This window comes from Drosophila miranda, chromosome 4 (assembly GCF_003369915.1).
Source record: "Drosophila miranda strain MSH22 chromosome 4, D.miranda_PacBio2.1, whole genome shotgun sequence".
Taxonomy (NCBI): Eukaryota; Metazoa; Arthropoda; class Insecta; order Diptera; family Drosophilidae; genus Drosophila; species Drosophila miranda.
Genome location: NC_046677.1, coordinates 18,467,613 through 18,489,383, shown reverse-complemented (window position 1 = coordinate 18,489,383; position 21,771 = coordinate 18,467,613). Strand labels below are relative to the sequence as shown.

Genomic DNA, 21,771 nt, shown 5'->3' with positions numbered 1-21,771 from the left:
CGGGACCGCCTGCAATGCTCGCCGGAGTGCGGGAAAGTTGTTGTTTCCGTTTCCGCCGGAGCATAGGTCCTTTTGAAATGCCAGCGACAACGACATCGTTCCCTGCCCCGGATCCAGCCGTCCACAGCTTCTGTGTGCCTTCTGTCTTTGGGGCTTGAAGCTCATTTGCGAGGTTGCCACTGCAAATATTTGCTTAGCCCTTTTGCACTCGGTCCAAACGATTACCGGAGTGGGCCGGCGGAAGCCTGCTGTTTGTCTGTTTTCGTTAGATATTTGGTCTTCTTGATATGGCGATACTTAACCCTTTAATGACTGACAGGCAGCTGGCATTTCTTATGTTATTGCCGAGCACTTTCGAGTATAAGCTTCTGCGATACGAAATGTAGAGATATGAAATGTCTGCTATTACCCTAATATCGTGCTTCATTCCTTTTTATTGATGCCACCCTTGAAAACAATGTTTGTTTTGTGCGTTTTTATTTTGTTGGTTGTTTTTTATACTAACAAAGTCTTCTAGTAGGGGTCTCACTAGGATGGTATTAATATATGCGTATACAGAGCTAAGAAAAGGTAGCCTTAATATTTGTCTCTTCTACTACTTAATATCAACCCTGTTTTTTGTTGGATCGTACCATTCTTAGACCATTATTATCAACTACTACACAAATCTTTTAGGTCTCTCGAACTGCCAAACACGAAATGACAAAAAGTCTTCTGTCAACTCTATGTGCTCTATACTCTGTATAAACATACGTCTAAAGTTTCGTACGGCTTTTGGAAGTTAGTCTTCATTCAAATTTATTATTTTCAGGTAACTTTTGCTGGCAACTCAGATTGTCAACTTATCATAGAAACGGCTGACATAAAAATACGAAAATGAAATTATTCGTTGCTGTCCTGATGCTCGTGCAGCTCCTATGGGCAACAGTCGAGGTGGAGGACCAGCCTGGTGGCCTCTCGAATGTGACCCAGATCACCGCGGCGAACATCAACAGCACAATGTTCTCGAGCGAAGTGGTGTTCCTCAACTTCTACGCGGATTGGTGCCACTTCAGCAGGCGCTTGGTGCCCATATTCGAGCACGCTGCCACACAGCTTAAGCTGGAGTTTCCAGAGCCTGGCAAAGTGCAGCTGGGACGGGTGGATTGTGTTAAGGAGCCGGCGCTGGCTGATCTCTATGATATACAGAAGTTCCCGACACTGCGTCTGTTCTACAGGGGCCAGCCGGTACGCCGGGAGTATCGGGGATTGAGGACCACCGAGGCCCTTGTGAAATTTGTAAAGTCTCAGCTTCGCTCACAGATTTTCGAGTTCAAAGATCCGGATGATCTAGTCAGGATAGATCCCAAAAGGCGGGCCGTCATCGCCTACATTTCGGACACTGACAGTCTAGACTATGGAATCTACCAAATGATGGCGGATCGCTTTAAAAACGACTGTGACTTCTATTTGCGCATCGGGGACTATTTGGAGCACGAAAAATTCCCCCGAAAACTTCCTGCTCTGGTGTTCCGTCCGGACATCGCCCGAACTCACGGACAGGATGAACTCTATGGAGGCAGTCTCTCAGACCCCTGGCAAGTAGAGCCCTGGATATTGGACAAGTGCGTGCCTCTAGTGCGGGAGGTGAACTTCGCGAACGTGGAGGAGTTGATCGAGGAGAGGCTGCCGCTTCTGCTGCTCTTCCATTTGCCCGAGGACGTGCCGTCCATTAAGGACTTCAAGTCGATTGTGGAAATGCAGCTCGCCGATCTACGGAGCCAGTTCAACTTTGTCACTGTCGATGGCTGGAAGTTCGAGCACTCCGTGAAGCACATGGGCCTGTCTGCCAAGGACCTGCCCATTATAGCCATCGACTCCCTCAAATTTATGTATCCATTCCCCAAATTTTCAGACATGTACATACCGGGCAAACTCAAGCAGTTCATGCAGGATTTCAGCAGTAACCAAACCGCTCTGAACGTTAAGGTAATTGAACAGGATACCAAAGATGCCAAGGATGCCAAGGATGCTCCTTCATTGCCTGTGTCCACCTTCAAGGAGCTGGGTCCCTCCAAGCATCGTTACTCGTTGCTCCACGACGAGCTATAAGCTGTGAGCAATAGCTTCTCTTCTGCATTTGATGTTTCAATAAAGTTCTCCTAGATCCCTGAAACTTCATTTACCCCTACGATGCATGCAATTTCGAACCTTGTCAATCGTTAGTTGAATCGTTCTTTAGCTCCCCTCTTTATTCTCGTGTGAATCTTTCGGAATACTCCTGTTGGGCATTACTTTGCAGTGCACACCCTTTTCAGATGGACAAGACGACCGCATCACTTGCAGCACAGTGTAGTTCAGCCGAAAGCCGCAGAGTGGAACTTGGAGCAGCTCGGAAAAATAGTTTAGTTTGGCAACACGGCAAAGAACAAATTGCCTGCAACTAAACATAATGGTTAAACAGACACCTGCTCAAGGCGCCACTCCACTCGGTAAAATCACTTGAGCGGCTCCCAGGCGGGGCTCCCACTCTTTCTCTGTCGGGGAAGAACCAAGCCCCGCCCTGCCCAGCCCAGCACAGTCGATGTTCCGAGCAGCTCCCGACCCCTCTCGACATAATTTGCTGTGGTTTTGCATTTACTTTGCATCTCAAGCACGCTTGAGGCCACGGCTGATGCTCCTACTGCTTCTACTCGTGCACCCGGGAACTCCGGCAGCTCCAGATCCAGAGAGATCCAGTCGGCATTAGCCGGCTTGCTCCTTGACTGCGACAGAGGAGGCTCCTGCCACTGCTGGTTCTGTGCCTTGTGCAGCTCCTTGCACTTCCGTTTCCGTTCCGTTCCGGCTGCCCCTTGCCACCTACCGCTCCGGGTCGAGCGTTTCAGTTTGTTGGCTTTCTTCGTGCTCGCTGCATTTTCATCCTGTTTGCAATCACTTCAGCTCCGTGGTTGCCCTTGTGGCGGAGCCTGGGCTTCAACTGGAGCAGGATGTGTCTTCTCGTGCTGTTGTTGGGGCTTGTTCAGCGTTGTCTTTCCTGTTTTGGGTTTTTAAGTTGTTTGCCATTTGCACAAACATATGCGCATATCTAATTTGCAATTGTTTTTCCTTCGCTACGGATTTGAATGTCTTAAATTACACTGCACGAAAATGGTGCGATTAAATGGTTTCATGGTCTTCCAGTGGGCATTATTGTACTCGTAAATTTGTCTGCAGTGTACTGCAGTGTCTCAGAGCAAAGGACTCTTCCTATTGCCGTTTCCAGAAGAGGAGAAGCTCACAATCCACAGTGCCTTCCTCTAACAGTCTCTTCTGAGAAGATATAGCCCCTTCTTTACTGCAGATAGTGTGCCGGAGATCGGTAAGTGGTTGGGGGATGGGACTGATAGACTTCTTCGCTTACTGATAGGAGGATAGAACGTTGGTCTTCCGGTTGCCAGTTGGTCATGTATCTGGGCTGAGCAGTTTCCCCCTTAAGAAGTAAATTTACTGAGAACAACGATGATGTCTCCAAGTGTGTCCCCTTCCCCTACCAAGAGCAACATGTTGATTTGTGATTTCATAAAATTAGTACAATTTTGTGCAGTGTTCGCTCGTACATGTACTTGCAGGCTCCGTCTCAGACTTGGGACTCGTCTCCCTTGGCTTTGGTAGCTCGAACACACGCGCATCAACCATTTGCACAACAAGTTCGAGCTCATTTACACGAAAAGAAGTAGAACAAGACCGAGGCGGGGGTAGAGGCAGAGGCAGGGGCGGAGGCGGAGGCAGAGGCAGAGGCAGAGGAGTGTCGGGAATACATCCTCCGGAGATAAACAAGAGCGGGACGGGACAGAGGGAGGGCTGACTTTTGTGAAACTATTTTTACTTGGTTTTTAATTTAATTAGCACTCAATTTGCACGGGTCCTGATGTGTGTGCTCACTTTACTCCATTAGCAGCCGTTTCCGAGGAGGTTGGGGTAAATATGATTTCCAACTTTTCGCTTTTCTTTTGAGTCGGCAGGAAAAGTTGTGCGCTGCCTCCTCCTTTTAATTAAACGCATTAAAATGATTTGCATTCGCCCGTGCAGAAGGTGGCAGCCTTTGGAGCCTTTGTGTCCCAGCTCCTGGCAAACGCTGGCTCTTATTTAATTAAGCTCAATTTATTAATTGTTGGCCTCCGCCCAAAATGACTTTGCCATCCTTTGGGGCCTGCTGGCCAGAAGGTGGAGCCTGCATTTGGCACTTGGATTAGAATCGGACTGCATGATTGATTGTCGGAGCTCCGAGGCACGCTAGTCCATGGGGAGGCGCCCTGCCGGCCCTGGACACGTGTGACGTGGGGCCTGTTGACACAGGTGTTGGTGGCCTTTCATTCTGATTGTAATTATAATTTTTCTAAATGAGTTCTGTACTCCCAGGAAGCTTTGTCAGGCGCAGAGGGAGATTTGTATCTGTTAGCCCGACTTTGATCTGTGCCCTCGTTGTGGTCGCATGACAATTGTTTGCCTTCCGCTGAAGCTCTTCCATTCCTTTGCTGCTTAAGCAAACTTTTCTGCATTCTCTATTCTACGAGAGTTTTCTGAAAAGTCGACTTTGAAGTTGGCTGGCGAAAAACATTTCCTTTTAATGAGCTTGTTTCCTCAGCAACTCCTTCGCGGCGCAGGGAATATTTCCCTTCACGTTGGGACTTTTGCCAACTTGTGAGTATTTTGATAAATGCATAAATACATTTCTAAAACGTAAGTAGGCTATGATATCTCCTCTCGCCTGTGTCGGGGCCTACTCCAGCAGATGACCGAAATGTCCACATATCTGTGGTATCTTTTATCTTTTATCTGTGCTTGACAAACATCGTGTATGAGGCTAATTTAGTGTGGTGTTTCGTTTGATATAAAGATAGTCTTAATCGTGGACAGTATCTTGTAGGGAGATCCAAAGATCAGAGACATTTTGTTTCTTCTCGGCTATACGGCTATAAATTGATGAGACTCTTCGTGTACAAGATTCTATTCACAGTTCAATCTGCACGAACTGGTTCTTCTTCAGGCACAAATAACTTTCCGACTCAATCTTCTTCGCCTGACACACAAAAGGGAACTGGTGGAAGTCGCATTGGGTATTGTGGTATCCGAATCCATTGTTGTTCGCATAGGCCACACACTCGTTGGCAGTGGCATTGTTCGGCTGATTTGGAGCCCATTGGGCATAGGCCAAGGGCCCGCCATCGTGGCTCAGGACAAAGTGCCCGTTGGTTCCCAGCGATGTGATGCCCGTCCATATGGAGTCCGCCCAGCCGTTGGTGAAGGGCAAGCCCAGGACCTTCAAGCTGGCTGTCACCACCTTCATGTCCTTTTCATCATCGAAGACGACAAGAGTGGAGTTCAGCGTGAAACACCGTCGATGGGCATTGAACCAGTTCTCCTGAAAGTTCTATAGTATTAGCCCTATACTCGTATAGTAGGTTTAAGTAGGAGTTTACCTTCTCCAGAGATACGTAGTAGCATTTCTCCTCTATAAGTGTGAATCCAGGTGGACAGCCGACCTTGACCTGCGACAATGCGGCAGTGAAGAGTCCGAAGAGCCAAAGAAAGATCTTCAAAAGATGAGCCATGGTAAGCAAGTGGTTACGTTCGCAGGTCTTCGCTGCTTTTTATACTGGCACTCGCATTGGCCAATACACTCAGACCGTATCTAATCTGCAATGATGGCCAATTCCGGAATGCCATAATTCTGAGCCCCACTAATCTGCATGAGTAACGCTTGGCGACCTTATCGGGGGGAACTTCTTGACCGAGTAATTATGTTACTCTACCCGTAGCAAGGCCCGTTCATTGACTTCCACAAACCAACAAGAGTTGGCATAATTTCCGCCACAGACCGCACTTGAGAATTCCGAACCCTTTGGAGCGCTCTCAAATGGCCCCGGAAGTACATTTATTTCGCAGTCGAATCAATAAAAAGCCAATTAAAATACAGTAAAAACCCGCAGCAGCAACAAACAGACGAGCCACATCAAAGTTTAAGTAGAATAATGAACGGAAGGGACCTGTGTACCTCCTTACGAGTATGGGGATCCGTGGGCCGAGCCGTCCTGAATGAAAGCCATGGCACTCTTAATTGGTTGTAATGCAGCCAGAAACAATATTACCATGGAGGGAACTTCACGAAGTCTGCGAGTACAAAAGTGGGGTAAATGAAATCATCCTGGGCACGCGCCTAAAAGTAGGCAATGCGTACGAGAAATACTCGAGCATTGATTTTCAGTCTGGGAGCTGTTGTTTCCAGATACGAATAAATGAGATTTGAGAGTGCTCTACAAGCTTTTCCTCGAATCAAAGTTTGCGCTTCAGCAAAGTTCAAGTCCGGGATGCCTGGTGCCTGGTGCCTGGTGCCTGGTGCCTGGTCCATAACTCGACTGCATGTCGATGTCATTCCTTGTGCTCTATTGCTCTTCGCGGCTTTTGCCGGGTGCTCCTTCACCCTGTCAGTGGGCAACAAAAAAGCTCCCAACAGGGCCTGCGTTTGAATGATAACAACAAGCCCCGTGGGTAGCAGGATCCGAAAGAGAATGGGAGCGTATATAGAGCTGTGGCAATTAATCTTTACAATGGCGTACATGCGAAATGGAGTTCATAAATTCCAAGTCACGCTACACACGAGAGTTGAGTGCCGGGACCTGGCTCTTGATACTCCGCTCCATTCGAGTGGTTCGGTGTGTAGTTCCATTTCAAATTGGTTCCAGCGGGGACAAGTGCGGTCTACATGAGGACGGACAAACAAAGGCAATTAAAGCCGTCATTTAAATACATACTTTCGTCTTAGAATATTCCCTAATTTCTTTAAGACTATTAAATGGTTTCATCATCCTCCATTATGGATGAAGCACAAGGAAAAAGAGACTTTCAGAATAGCAGCGAGCATAATGCCTTGATATATTACCGTAGACAAAGTACACTGTGCGTATGAGTAATAATGCGTCGATAGATTTATGGTAGATGGCAGCGAGCACCTCCATCCGGGATGTTTGCGTTTACGTCTGTATAAGAAACGCATATAAATATCACATTTGTGCGCCATATATTATGGCACGGCGCTGGGGGCTCGGCATTATCCGGCAGTCCCTTCTGGTGGCGAAATTAGGTCATTTGTCTTGTTTTGTGCCGGCCCAGAACATGCTCGAAGTCGGGCTTAAAAATGTAAACGACTGGAGGACATTACGAGTTGGGGAAAGAACTTGAAAATACTTACAATGTTGTGTGGTTTTGGGGCATGAGCATCAGGCCCATTCTGATGCCCCTACTAATCCCCTTTTGCATAAATCAACAGGCGCTTTAAGGCCCCGAAAGGGTCGCCACCCATGTGAACTCTGGGCTGCTCGAATTTATTGGGGTCAGTTTGGGCCGCGCGTCCAGGCTCGGGGCCAACCAATTGGTGTTTATGTGTTTTTATAAAAATTTCATCCGATGGCCGGGCTCTCAAATCAGAGATGATAATTGGCTCGGGGCACATCGGCAGCTGAGTCCTGGGCATCGGCCTGGGCATGCGGGGAATTTAAATCGATTGATTATCCCGCAGAATAGGTGATGATTGCCCTAAAAACAGCGAATGGAATCTCACAGCCAAGGGTGTAGAAACTTGTGACATATGTGTATTAATGGGCAGATAACTTGTGGGGGAGCAGGGTGGATCGGACCATATCTGAGCATATCTGAGCACAGTATTATATAGCGTGCAAGGTGCTGAAGGATTAGTCAAGGGTGATTAAAGGTTAGCCGAATTGGTTAAAATTTTCTTTACTAGATATATTTCATAAACATTTCAGAAGCACTTCGAGCCGCTCCTTAGAGTTAACCGCAATAGTCCCAGAGTTATGCGTCTGCTGTGCAAACAACTGGAAGTTCTCATCGGTGAAACTTGCCAACAAACACCGTTGCTGGGCTGTTGAACGATCCGGGCCAGAACTGAAGGAACTGAACCCCACCCTGCCCATAAGAACATAAAAATGCCGTAGCACAAGACTGTCGGCGACGTCTACGACTTTTTAAGTTTCCGTGCCCTCTCCGGGAAACGGGAAACAGCTGCTGCCGAAAAGGCAGGCAGGGAACTCAACAGCTCTTCCGTGTACATAGTTTTTAGCACATTTTTAGCATTGCATACTTCTACTTGCGTCGACTTCTCAACTCGATTTGCCGCAGGATGAAGTTTATTTCCCAGCTTCTTGGCAGAAAAAAGAGAAATATGTTCCCAGCACGGAACTTGTTAATTTTCCGCTGCAAATCTGTCAACTTTCGGGTGGCCTAAAAGAAGAAATTCAAAAATTCAATAACAAGTGACAAAGTTTCCGCAGAAAACTTTCGCATGCGAGCACGCCCCGAGTGCGAGTGGGGCACTCTTCTAGGCTCAGATGGCCGCTCTAATTAAAAGTCTAGACTCCACTCTTGGTCGGAGCAACTTTTAGCCAGCTCATTGTCATCTTCTCCATTGTCGATTCCCAGGCCGACTCCGATCTGGCCGTCCATTAACCGCAATTTCCAATTAATCAACTGGCGTGCATTACCCGCCACAACAGACAGTGCGAGGACAGTGCACATGGGCCATGCAAATGTTATAAAGTTAATTGCCATCCAAGGCCCTTTTACTGTCGGAAACGACCACGGCCACCTCCCTCTTGGCCATGGCCATGGCCATGGGTCACTGCTCCCGGCAGAAGGACCAACATTGTGTATTCTATGTGCGGCCTTTGTTGTTAGATAAAAGTTCGGGATAGATGGCAGATGGGCCGGAGGCCAAAGGGTCGGCTGTTCCTGCATCGCCTGGTAGAGAACATGGCTTTTTCTTGATGCATCCGATTGAATGCCAATATGTGTCTGGAGTATCGTAGAAGGATAAGATATGGTATGGTTGAGTCGTGATTGAAATCAATAATGAATGCACTTTGAAGACACGATGAACAGAGGAATGATAGAATAGAGGAATATGTATGATAAAAGTAAAAACAAACCTGAGTTTACCAAAAAGAGGTTACCCACAGATTATTTGTGTACAAAAATGTGTGGGGCAGTTCAAAAAATTTACAAGTATGGTGTGCCATATTTATTTCGGTTCAAATTCCCGCTAATGGAATCCAACTGATTGAACTCCCAATCCTTTGATGATGCGCATGTGGGTCCGTTTTTTCCCCAACGTTTATGCTTCTGGTTTAAAAACCACAAAATTAATTGCATGTCATTAGCAGAAATCTATTAAAAACCCCGAAGCGGAGCGAAACAGAACCGCTCCGAAAGCTGCACCGACTTAAATACCTTGGCAACAAAACAAACAGTTAGCAGCATACAAGAGTGCCACCGCCCCCAGCCTCTTAATCGAAGAGTTATCCGCACACACTCGCAGAGGGAAAGGTATGCGCATTTACATGCCTGAAAGTACGCAGCACAAAAGTGCCGTTGAATGCAGATACAGATACAGATACAGATACAGGTACAGATACGTGTACGTGGCCAAACCTCAAAAGAGCTCATTTCACTGGCCACCGACTACCGAACTCTCACTCATCCGTGTGCATATGTACGTAGCTCCATTCATTCGGTCTAGTCCCCTCCCAGTCCTTCCCGCTCGCTGAATTGCTCTTGACAACCACCCTGGAAGGGTCCGACGGTACGGGTGCATCTGTGTGTAAGAATGAGCACTAATGTCCAATGATTAAATTTTAATTACCGTGCACAAATCGAGTTTGGATTCGATTCTGTTGCAAATTCTCTTGGAGCTGCTGTTGCATTTTTCAAGTCTCTATCTGCAGCCCGTTTTTCATCCTCTCGAATGGATCAATGGAGGATAGAATGAGTGCCGGCCATCGGGAGCTTCCCTTCAGTTCATTAACAGGTTCAGATGTTACCTTTCACAAATGCTGCCCAGTCTGCGATAGTTTGGAATACATTCCCAAACGATGAAGGCTTTCAGGTCTACTTCGCTTAATTGTCTCACTGTTGGATCCAACATTTTTTGCGGCATATTAGCTTGTCTTGTTTATTAAACACGTTCTCTCCACTGGCACAGATGCGGGTCTGCGGTTCCGCCCGGTACGTGTGCATACAAAATGGCATCCTGGCTGAGTCCTGGCCGGAGTCTGGGCCATGGCTCACCGAGCGACTGAGCCGTCTGACCGGTTGTTTGTGGCCTCAATAAATCAACCGGAATTAAGCCATCAATAATGAAAAGACATAAAGCAGCCAACTGAGCAAAGTTGCTAGCTGTTTGCAGTTGCGTGAACTGCGAAGGGCGTTGGAGTGGGTCTGCGAGTGCTCGTTTGTTGGTGGGAAGGGCCATAAAGAAATGCAAATTGCTTTGCAATATGTTCAGTACTTACTTGTATGTTGAGACCGTAGATTCAAATGTGTGCTGCTTCCTTTAATGCTATTGGATTGGACAAACCCTCGTTAAGGAGGTTGCATAACCAATGATTAGCTAGAGAGCAAATTTTGGTGGCTTCTCCTCTGCCAAAAACATTTCTTCGGAGCCCAGTGTTGTTTTCCAATCGATCACAATACAAATTTGTTAATTACTCAATTCAAAGCTGAATTCTGTTGGGTAACTTCAGGTATACTTTTTTCCCTTCCAACGATACCGGTTATAGAACCCGGATTGGCAACAAACGCCAGGTAATGAACACGAAACAACCGAATGGGAAGAGCCATGCCAGCTTCGGGCCCAACGCTTCAGATACCCTTGCTGATGAAATCTTCCTAAGAATATCTGAACATCAAAGTAAAGCCTGAATAGCCAGCAAGATGATCGCGAAAAGAAAATATTTTGGATAAGCATCTGCTCAAAACTAGTATACCCTTCGCAAGGGTATTACACGTCCATAATTACTATTCGTTAGTCAGACTTTGATAAATATGCAAATAAACGTAAATAATAGCTGGTTTTTGTGTGAAATAAGAACTCGCAATTGTCTTGAACTTTATTGCTAATTGGGGGTTTTCCTCGGATTAACATATGTGTACAATGTACGTAGTAGATGGTTATTTCTAGAGTGACGTAGCCGAGGCGTGATTACTTCTCAGTATAGTCCCTTTGTGAGCACTAAAATGATATCATAATGATCTATACGACGGTTCCACTCAGTTGAGAGCATTTAGAAACACGTTCCTCGTATCAGCCAGACAATAACAAATAAATTGTTATTATTCGGAAATGCCTATGCTCTCTCGTTCAGAGATTTCGCAGTCTTAATTGGACAGTCGTCTTTTAGTTGCAATTACCATCACCGTTCCGACCAGCTCTAGCTCTCGGAGGCCCAATCAAGACGTGCTGGGGCACGTTTCGGCCTTCGCTTCTTGTCAATTTGGTCCGTGAAAGACACATTCATAAATATTTTAATTAAAATTCGAGCGAGTGTCGGGCAATGTTGTTCTAAGTAAGAAAGTTTCCATTGCAAGCTCCACAACGGAAACGGTTCTACAACGTCATCAGAAACGCATAACATTCCCGAAAAGGGGGTACCAGGAAGCAAACTTTTTGGCGCAAGTTCACCGAAAGTTTTTCTGCAAAGCGAAATTTAACTAATTCCATTATGCATAGCAGAAAAAAACAAAATAAAAAGGCATTTGGAAAATGTTAAACAAAAATGTGAAAACTTTGCCCTTCTTGCTGCTGCTGTGCTGCTGCTGCTGCTGGTAGGCCAGTAAACACTTCTCGGTTGGGCCGCGGAAAGGTGGAAATTTAAAAACTTTCTTCTAGTTTCGCTGAGAAATTCCCGTTGTGTTTATTTAAAAGGCGCACATAATTCAGAGGACAGTTTGGCCCACGAAACTCCCGTGTAATAGCTAATGGAGACTCAAGTTGTGTTTATTCTGAGCCATGATTTGTTTAGAGCTTACCCGGACTTAAATGGTCCGAGCTGGATCCCGTGGGGTGGTTTTTGCAAACCAAAGAAGAGATTAAAAACCCAAGGAATACATGTTTGTTTTCTGTAAACACCCCTTTGTGCCTATCTATTGTGATTTTGATTCCCAGAAACTATCAATTAAGATGCCAAATGATACCCAAATTGTATTTATTCTGAGGGTCGAAATAATACTCATCAATCTGAGCTATTCTTATTAGATGCATGTATTCCAATGAACCTTGGTCTGAAGCCCTCTGCAAGCCCTCTTTCGAAATGTTCTACTGCCTCATATTTGTTTGTTTTTAAAACATTTATTTTCATGTTGGAATGCCATTTCCGGGAGTGTACCTTTCTGCAACCGAACCTACCCCACGAACAGAAATCTTATTTACTAACAAAATGAAATCATTAAGCGGCTTTTACTGTCAACAGAAATGGCACGGAACCATTTCAGAAGCAATTCACATTCAGGCATGGCAAAAATAAGAATAAAGAATGAAATCGCACGGAGGAAAAGGAACAGGAAAAGGAAGAGCCGCAGAAAACTGCCGTGCAATCGAGTTGAAAGACAAACAAAAGCCGCGCTCGAGGGGAGCTTCCCTGTCGAGCTGTTTCCACAATAAGCGACACGATTCTTTCACTCACTCGCCCAGTCAGTTCGTCAATTACATTGATTTCGTGTGCGGTTTTGTTTGTGCTTCACCTGCCTCATGCCACATTCCGCATGCCGCATGCCACATGGCACATGGCCCCGCGAAAGAAACGTAAGGCGGAAACGGAGGGCGCCATAGTCGTCATGGCCATTGTCACTCTCGGCACCTTTCGGTTTGTCTGTCTGCCATTTAATAATACAAAGTGTCTCCAGGCTGGGGTCTGTGCCTCGGTGTGGGTTCCTTTCACTGACTGCCTCTCCGACTTGCCTCTCAATATTTTTGACAATTTCCTGCAACAACAAGCTCGATTGATTGACTTTTTCTTGCCACCATTTTCATTACTATTTTCATTTTGTGAGTCTTGTTGTCTGGCTTTTCTTGTTTTCCCGTAAAATTGTTTACCTCCATGTTATTTACTCAACGTAATGATTTTTCTATCGAACGCTTAGCATCGGAATCGCTGTCGAATTTGTCGTCGTGGCCCCATTGTTGGCTCTCTCCTTTATTCACCTTTTTGTTGAATGCCAAAAATGTCAATTGATGTGTGCTGATTTATCATGATTTCTCTGTTTATGGCTCATGTTTTACGAGGCGTGCGAAATATCATTATGCTTGATAAAAACGTATAATTTGGGAAGATTTTATGGCTTGAACTTCAGGCTTCAAATGTGATTGGGAGGGTGTGGTATTACAGAGCTTGGAATTACATAAATATCGATAAACTCCAATGAAGTTTATCTTGAGTAAAATATAAGCTTAATGCTGATTTAAGTATTCAATCTGATCCAATGTAATGTATCCCATATAATAACGAGTTTTGGGTGACCATCTCTGAGGAACATTTAAAAATATGTAACTCCTTTAAAGGAAAATCGTTCCCCCAGTGGAATATCATTCGGACACTCACTCCATAAATGTCTGGTGGAAATTTTTTATTTAAATCTTCTCGTGCCTCGTGCCTCTCGCTGGTGCAACCGCAGCCAAATTAATTTCCAACTCTCTGGATTTCGCTTTGACTCCGACGCGGGCGTGACAAATGCCACAAAAGTAAATTGTAAATTGCATAATTGCAGCTTTATTAAATTTAATAAAAATACATATGCATGCGCCGACATGACACGCCCACCCCAAGGCAGCCCCGCAGCCAGGCAGACATGCTCGGTCCGAGGTCTGGGGCGAGGAAGGATCTCGCACCCTTTCTGCGCTTCCGTTAATCGACTGCACTTTCGCATCCTGTTGACTGCACACGGCCGGAGAGTCCGGCTGGACATATGCTGCTGCCATCCCTTTGTGCCGGCTCGCGTCCAGTGGGCATGGGGTCTGCTATGCTGCCACAGCCACTCCACGCCACTCCACTCCAACCGGTGTTTTTCCCTTCACCATTTTGTATCCCATTTCATTTGGCGATTTCTTCTGACCCTTGTTGGATTCTTTCGCATTTTATTCATCTCCATTGCCGCTTTTTTGCTCGGTTTTTGGATAATTTTAATAAAGTCCGCTGGGATTTTTGTTTCTTACCGACCGCCACTCCACGGCAGTCAATTGTTATCGCCCGACGATAAGTAAATATGCAATTGGTGGGGCGCAGCACTACCGCAGAGCAGACGGAGTCCTGCTTCTGAATTGCAATGGCCACTCGGTCTGAGTTGATTTTTGTACCGGGTATATTCCGAGTGTAGGTACACTGGGGCATATGGGAGTAGAGTCGAAATACATATGTATAGTAAAAAGATTCAGCCGCAATAATGAAAAGAAGATGCACCTGTATCTGTATCTAAAAATATGCCTTATGGTTCCATTGTTGATGTGACTTTAGTGCAGTAGGTATCTTGTAGTCGTAATACCCGAAAATGTTGCCTTTCCTTTCTCTTTATACGACTGGATGATATGACCAACGAGGATTGTATGTATATATTCAAGTGTGAGCGTCTCCATGCGGATGCCGATGTGTTCGGATACGGACAAGGCTACACGGGTACAAATAGGTATGTGGGTACGCTGGCATAATTCAATCTGTGTTATTTAAGCTTTTGGTAAGCTTTATTTAATTGCGGCATTCATTGGGAGGCAACTCCCCGATACCTCGGGTATGCTAATAGACAACATTATTGCTCATGGAACGATAGAGAGCAATATTACCCTGTATCGCATCTTGTTTTTGGACAGTTATTTGCATACATACTCCTATCTCCTGACGGAAATTGGTTACTTAGAGGAAAGAAATACAAACCGAATAGTAATCATCGAATCCTTACAGTCATAAGCATTTTGGATGCCATTCAGCTAGAGTTTTCTAAAAATTTCTTAATCAAATCTTTGGGGTATCTGGAATTCTCAAGGTCAATTTTCTACCACCGGAAGTTTCGGCCTAAATAAGTACTTAAGTATGTTTAAATAGATGCCTACGCTCCATCACTGATGATGGTTGAATGTGAACGGACTGTACATTCGGCAAGCCGATTTCAATCTCTTGTTGGCCAGTGGACTGAAGCCAAGTGGAAAGATGATCGAGAGCCCCGCAATTAGTGCCAGCAGCAAGGTCGGGGCCCCGCGAAAGTCAGTTGAGCAAACCAAATGACGGAGATAGGCTGGATCATTTTCGCCCACGTGATGTTCATCACCTGCGTTCAAATAAACAACGCTGGCCAATCAGAACCGCATTATAGGTGGACGACGGTAAGTCCCAGGACCCATTCCTCAGCGACATTGCCACTGTCTCCTCTGCTTGATTCCCATGTAGCTCGACTGGCTGGAGGCCCACAACGTAAGCCATGAACTGCATAATGTGACTACCGCGGATGGCTATCAGCTGCAGCTGCAACGACTGCCGCGGCCCGGGGCACGCACTGTGCTGCTGGTCCATGGACTGCTGGGATCCTCGCTGGGCTGGGTCTGCCTAGGGCCCGACAAGAGTTTGGGTGGGCGAGTATGCCCTTGTGCCTGGGTATCCAACTAAGCATTGGGCAGCTTTTCAGCTGCACCAGCGCCAGTACGACGTGTGGCGGGCGAATCTGCGGGGGGCCTCACCTTACGGGCGCCATCACCTCGAACTGACCGATGTCATGGCAGATTTTTGGCGCTTCAGCTTCCACGAGCATGGCACCTACGACTTGCCCGCCATAATTGACCGCATGGCAGAGGTCGCTGGCGGCGAGCAGGAGTCAAGCGGAGCGGATAAAGAGGAGCCACCGCGACAAGTGCTGCTAATTGGACACTCGCAGGTGAGCGGAGTTTGTCCGGTGTTGCCCTTCCCTAAACATGGCTTCATCCTCCGTTCGGTATTCAGGCCTTCAATGCGTTCCTGGTGCTCTGCTCGATGCATCCGCGCTTCAATCAACGCATCCAGCTCATGCAGGCTCTGGCGCCCCTCGCCCGGCTGCATGGACAGGTGCGTTTCGCCTCCGCACAGGTGCGCAGCCTCATGAAGTTTGTCAAGGTAATTAGCGGACGCTGTAATAATCTTGTTATGTCCTCTCCCGGCTCGATGGTTTCGCATCGAACATACACTTTTGCTTTCCCTTCGGCTGTACCAAGCCCCATTCCGCCCACAGGTTGCAGGTTCCATGTTCCTTCATCCGGCTCTATATCTTTGGTTTATTGTAGTAATTAGCTTTGACAAACGGCGTTTTCGTAATCTCTGCCTCATAGAACTTATCGCGCACTTTGAGCTCCACCCTGCTTCCAGGCGCCTTCAGCGACTCCGACACATAGCCCATGGCTATGTTGCGACCCGTGCTGGGACTTGGGCAGCCACTGGTCACCTGGCCCACTTGTTGGCCCCCACTGAAGATGGCCACACCCGAGCGGGCGGGCGGAGGTTTTGCTCCCAGCATTTGTAGGCCCACGCGGCGCCTCTGAACTCCTCCTTTCAGTTGGCTGAGAACCACATCAGCGCCTGGAAAGTCGCGTGTGGCTCGACGTCTTTTGGCCACTAGCCAGGCCAGAGCTGCCTCCACAGGTGTAGTTTGGGCATCGATGTCGCTGCCGTAGAGACAGAGACCCGCCTCCAGCCGTAGCGAATCTCTGGCTCCCAGGCCAGCCAGCTTCAGGATTCCATTAGCCAAGAGAGCTTCGGTGAGGGCCTGTACGTGGCCAGAAGCCACCGATATCTCCACTCCATCCTCCCCGGTGTAGCCACATCTCGTAATTCTCACATTGGGGATGCCTGCCAATGTGCCGACGAAGGATTGCATAAAGTACAGTTGGTCTAGGGCCGTAGCTGGAGCCAGCAGCTTGGCTAGTTCCGCAGCCACTCGGGGGCCTTGTACGGCAATCAGGGACTGGTCCGAAGGTGTTAGGAACTCAACGGAAACGTCCCTGCCCTGTGACTTGAAGGATGACTGAAAAGAAATGCAAATATATAGAATTGGTTCTTCCTCAAAGCTCTATAATTATGTCATACCGCAGCTGCACTGATTATATTCATATCCTGCTGCTTCATAGCGGCATTGGAGACGACGTACAGCTCCTTCTCGCTGACCTTGTTCACAATGAGATCGTCCAGAATGCCGCCTTGGTCATTGGTGAATACCGTGAGGGTTCCACTACCCTCCGGAGTACCTGAGATGTCCGCCGTACAGACAGACTCCAGACAGGCAGCAGCATCTTTGCCCCTCACGTAGGTCTGGAGCATATGCGATACATCGAAGATGGAGCCCACACTCCGGGTGTGCAGATGCGAGGCGATGATGCTCTGGTCAGAGTATTGCACTGGCAGTGCATAGCCCCCAAAGTTGACGATTTTTCCGCCTTTCTGCACGTGAAAATCGTAGAGGGCCGTGCGGTTTCCCTCGCTGGAGCCTGCCGAACAGGCGTGGCGTAGTCCGCCCAGTGTTGGGCGCAGAACCCAGCTCTGTTTCAATCGATTGCTTAGCTTGAACATCACGCGAAGACTGGGACAAAGCCCCGGAATTAGACAAATCCAGAGCTCGGCACTGATACTAGAGCAGCTGATAATAGATTGACTTCGCCTGACCCAGACTCTGGTAGAGAAATATAGAGATTGCTTGGAGAGAAAGAGAGGCACAGATAGCGAGAGAGGGAGAGATACAAAAATAGACTGTTTGCCTGGTGATAACCCCCTGGGTTGATTTAAAAATGGTTGTGGTGGATGATAGGTCTGGGGAAAGCACACCAGAACAGCTGTTCTAAGCTTTTGTGGATCGTTGGATCGTATGTGAACAGCCATATTAGATTTGAGGCAAGCTTTCAGAGGAACTTCTGAGGAAAGTTCACTATGGAAGGGTTACATGAATAAAGTGGCAGATGAAGATGAGAATCGGAACAAACTGTTTTTTCAGAAACGCCAAAAGTCGAACAAGTTTGAAATTTTTCCACCGGGATACTTCCGAAAAAGATGCCAGAGCAAACAGGATCAGTGTGAATATTACACCAAACGGTTGGCAGGCAGCGCGCAAAGCAATAAAAGGGTAACCCAATAGCTGACACTGAATTAAGGCCGGTAATACATATGTTTTACCTTTGTATTTATCAGCTCCTGGATGCCTTCAACTATGAATACCTGATGCAGGGGGGCTCCGCTCGGGAGATACAGCATCTGCAGCAGATCTGGAAGTCTGGAGACTTTATCGCTTACGACTATGGGCCGATCCAGAACATGCAGGTCTACAATGGAGTAGAGGCCTTGCGGTACAATCTCAGCCAGATCAGTGTGCCGACTATACTGTACTTCGGAGAAACAGATGCGATAGCCACGCCGGAAGGAGTGCACGGGATCTACGCCCGCATGATGAGCTCTGTGAGGAGCGTAAGGAGAATCGAGTCTCCGAAATTCAATCACTTCGACTTCCTTATCTCTTCCGAGGTCAAGACTCTGGTCAACGACAAGTTAATCGAGTCAATGGAAAAGTTTCTCGAGGGTAAATTATCATATATAATTGAATAGCGAACAGTTGGGTCATCAAAGGCGGTCATTGAGTCGCCCCAATAAACGAATAACAAAAATAATTACCCAGCGAAATGGTTTATTTGTCTTGGCAGCCAGCCCAAATGCCAATTATGTAATGCGGCTGGCAGGCCATAAAAAGCAAAATAAAAGTATGATACCAAAAGGCAAAAGCCAAAAGCGTCCACTGGTCGACACTCTTACTTTCTTTTGATCGTAAACAAAAAATTTATCTGTTTCCCTTGCCTTTTGTGCTGCTAAATTTGACCTACAACGCCGCGACGGCTGGAGGCTTTGGCCAACGAGGTTTGGGTTGTAAATACCTGGCTTCTACGACTTGTCGCTTGCTGGAATTATAATTGGACTTGAGTAGAATTTCTTGATAAGGAAGTACAACCCACTCGAAGCTTCACTGTTGCACTGCACCTGATTAAAAGTTCGTTTCTGATTGCGACGCCCCACGCATCCCAATTGCCCGCAGCTATACCCCCAAAGACACCGCACCACGTTTAATTAACTGTCCCCAGCCGAAAAACGCAATCGAAAGGTAAACACGACCTGGTAACACGTCACAGTACCAGTACGCACTGTTGTTGTTGTTGGATATGTCTGATCGAAAGTTTTGGGACTTGGGTATTGGGTATTGCGTATTTCGGCATTGGTAGGGCCTCCGCTGAGGTTTGTGTTTGCCGACGGTCTGGGCCATTGACAGTTTTCGGTTCGGGGTTCGACTTTCAGTTGGGTTCGCGCCGCCCAGCGTTCAGGTTGAGACTCCAATCAGAGACAGAGAGAGTCCATAAATTTCACTTTCGTCTTGAGCAGATTTCGTAACGCAAGCCAAAAGATGCGCCAAAAACTAAAGCTGCACCTGATTTTGGTGCTGGGTCTGTGCGTCTTTATAAATCGGACCGACGCCCAGTTGATAGGCGGAGACGAAGACGAGGAGGAGGAGGAGGAAGAGGAGGAGAGCGTGGAGGACGAGACCTTCGAGGAGAAGCTGCAGCGTAAGAACATCAAGCAGGACTCGAGTCTCACTGTGGTAGGAAGATTAACGACCAGGCCTCGTCATCGTTGCCAGCCCTGTCTCATACACATTTCATCAACAGGACAAATTAATTGCCAAGTACGGCTATGAGGCGGAAGTGCATCATGTGACCACCGAGGACGGATACATCCTGACAATGCACCGCATTCGCAGTCAGGGCTCCCAGCCCTTCCTGCTCCAGCACGGACTTGTGGACAGCTCGGCGGGTTTCGTGGTAATGGGCCCCAACGTGAGCCTGGGTGAGTGCATCGCGTGGGATTTCTGATTAATGTGCATCTGATTACCCCCATTCGTACCCCGCAGCATATTTTCTGGCTGACCACAACTACGACGTCTGGCTGGGGAACGCACGCGGTAATCGCTACTCGAGGAATCATACCAGCCTCGACCCGGACGAGTCCAAGTTCTGGGACTTCAGCTGGCACGAGATAGGCATGTACGACCTGCCAGCAATGATCGATTATGTGCTAAAGGTCACCGGCTTCAAGCGGCTGCACTACGCCGGACACTCCCAGGGCTGCACCTCGTTCTTCGTGATGTGTTCGATGCGCCCGACATACAACGAGAAAGTCATCTCCATGCAGGCCCTGGCGCCTGCAGTCTACGCCAAAGAGACCGAAGACCATCCCTACATACGAGCCATAAGCTTGTATTTCAATGTGAGTAGGACACTGCATGCCCTCATAGGACCTCAGTGAAATTCCCTTTATAAATATAACCAATATGTAGAGTTTGGTGGGCAGCTCCATCAGAGAAATGTTCAACGGAGAGTTTCGTTTCCTGTGCCGCATGACCGAGGAGACGGAGCGACTGTGCATCGAGGCTGTCTTCGGGATAGTAGGACGCAACTGGAATGAGTTCAACAGGGTAATACGATATAAAGAGACCTACAAGCTGAGGCCGCTCTAAACTTACATGTTCTGCATATCTTTTAGAAAATGTTCCCCGTTATCCTGGGTCATTACCCGGCCGGAGTGGCCGCCAAGCAGGTGAAGCACTTCATACAGATCATCAAGAGCGGCCGGTTTGCCCCCTACAGCTACAGCTCCAACAAAAACATGCTTCTGTACAGGGACCACCAGCCGCCGCGGTACAACCTCAGCCTGGTGACAGTGCCCACCTTTGTGTACTACTCCACGAACGACTTGCTCTGCCATCCCCGCGACGTGGAGTCGATGTGCGACGATCTGGGGAATGTGACAGGCAAGTACCTGGTGCCCGTGAAAGAGTTCAACCACATGGACTTCCTCTGGGCCATCGATGTACGGAAGATGCTCTATCAGCGAATGCTGCAGGTGCTCGGCAAGCTGCCGGAGGATCCCCAAGGAGAAGGCCGGGCTGTTCGAGTCAGTCGGGGACCACGCGGACGTGGCCTACATGCGATCTGAGCGAATCTTGAGGGAGTGGAACCTATACACTTAGTATTTATTTATTTATTTATTTGCCTTTGTTCGACTTAGCTTTAAATATGGAAGAGATATTTGCATACAATTTCGGGTTTTCAAATATGCAAGGGGCGGGGTCTGGGGTCGGGGGTCGGGTCGGTGTTAAGGGAGCAAAAGTCTTGCCTTCGACCGGAAACGGAAGTCAAGTGTTTCTTTTGGCCCAAATGCTGTAACAGATTTTCCAGCAGCAGACCACCCACCCCTACAAGAAGCACGATACATGCATTTGTAAGCAGATTTCCTTCGAGTACAATTTTCCATTTTCCCATGCACATGCCACTCCGCCAACAGCTGCCACTGAGGCCAAGGCTTACTCTCACTGCGATGTTGTTGCCTTTCCCACTTTTGCCCCTACTTTCTTGGGCTTTTCAGATGCTTTCATGCCACATTGTCTTGGCATTTGCATTTCGGTTCAGTTCAACTCTGTTGCACTGGGCTCTTCCTGAATAAGTTAAGTACAAATCTGTGCTTAAGTTCAGACCTAAATTTAAACCTTCAATAGCAGTTCTCTTGTTGGCTAAATATGTATCTATGCAAGGACTTGAGAATGGTAGATATTGTAGTGCTGCAGTTATTAATAGCAAATACTTTGCGCTAATGTTACAAGAGTGGTGCGACAAGAGATCCCTTGTGTTCATTATCGTTGTTATAAATTCATGATTTGGCTTGGTTCATTAAAGTCTAAAAATAGCTAATCAGAAGATGTGCTACGAATCCGAGACTCCAATTCTCTTCCCTTCCTTTTACATTAGTTATACTTATGCTGTGGGAATGGGGAATTCTTAACATGAACTCATTTTGGAGTAAACCATTTTTGGCACAAATTTGGAATCAGAACCTCTCTTATATAGCCTTTCGGTACTCATTAAATATAACT

At 47.3% G+C, this 21,771-nt stretch overlaps 6 protein-coding genes across 6 annotated transcripts; 4 read left to right on the top strand and 2 right to left on the bottom strand.

Moving 5' to 3' along the window:
• The first annotated feature begins 900 nt into the window (after window positions 1–900).
• On the top strand, window positions 901–2,091 carry LOC108161150 (endoplasmic reticulum resident protein 44-like). Its single transcript, XM_033392988.1, has one exon. The coding sequence runs from the start codon at window positions 901–903 to the stop codon at window positions 2,089–2,091; it is 1,191 nt and encodes a 396-aa protein (XP_033248879.1).
• Window positions 2,092–4,950: 2,859 nt separating this feature from the next.
• On the bottom strand, window positions 4,951–5,570 carry LOC108161151 (perlucin-like protein). The gene is made up of 2 exons (XM_017295372.2): window positions 5,439–5,570; window positions 4,951–5,380 (listed from the first exon to the last, which is right to left on the bottom strand). The coding sequence occupies exons 1-2, from the start codon at window positions 5,568–5,570 to the stop codon at window positions 4,970–4,972; spliced, it is 543 nt and encodes a 180-aa protein (XP_017150861.1). The 3' UTR covers window positions 4,951–4,969.
• A 9,494-nt stretch (window positions 5,571–15,064) lies between these two features.
• On the top strand, window positions 15,065–15,478 carry LOC108163975. Its single transcript, XM_033393501.1, has 2 exons — window positions 15,065–15,175; window positions 15,240–15,478. Exons 1-2 carry the CDS (start codon window positions 15,074–15,076, stop codon window positions 15,453–15,455), a joined length of 318 nt encoding a protein of 105 aa, XP_033249392.1. The 5' UTR covers window positions 15,065–15,073; the 3' UTR covers window positions 15,456–15,478.
• A 71-nt stretch (window positions 15,479–15,549) lies between these two features.
• On the top strand, window positions 15,550–15,934 carry LOC117188919. Its single transcript, XM_033393502.1, has one exon. It carries the CDS (start codon window positions 15,562–15,564, stop codon window positions 15,922–15,924), a length of 363 nt encoding a protein of 120 aa, XP_033249393.1. The 5' UTR covers window positions 15,550–15,561; the 3' UTR covers window positions 15,925–15,934.
• Window positions 15,935–16,065: 131 nt separating this feature from the next.
• LOC108163974 (aminomethyltransferase, mitochondrial) lies at window positions 16,066–18,117 on the bottom strand. Its single transcript, XM_017299531.2, has 3 exons — window positions 17,979–18,117; window positions 16,902–17,504; window positions 16,066–16,839 (listed from the first exon to the last, which is right to left on the bottom strand). The coding sequence occupies exons 1-3, from the start codon at window positions 18,054–18,056 to the stop codon at window positions 16,081–16,083; spliced, it is 1,440 nt and encodes a 479-aa protein (XP_017155020.2). The 5' UTR covers window positions 18,057–18,117; the 3' UTR covers window positions 16,066–16,080.
• Window positions 18,118–18,405: 288 nt separating this feature from the next.
• Window positions 18,406–20,940, top strand: LOC108163973 (lipase 1). Its single transcript, XM_017299530.2, has 5 exons — window positions 18,406–19,443; window positions 19,511–19,688; window positions 19,753–20,108; window positions 20,179–20,316; window positions 20,385–20,940. Exons 1-5 carry the CDS (start codon window positions 19,249–19,251, stop codon window positions 20,835–20,837), a joined length of 1,320 nt encoding a protein of 439 aa, XP_017155019.2. The 5' UTR covers window positions 18,406–19,248; the 3' UTR covers window positions 20,838–20,940.
• The last annotated feature ends 831 nt before the right edge of the window (window positions 20,941–21,771 follow it).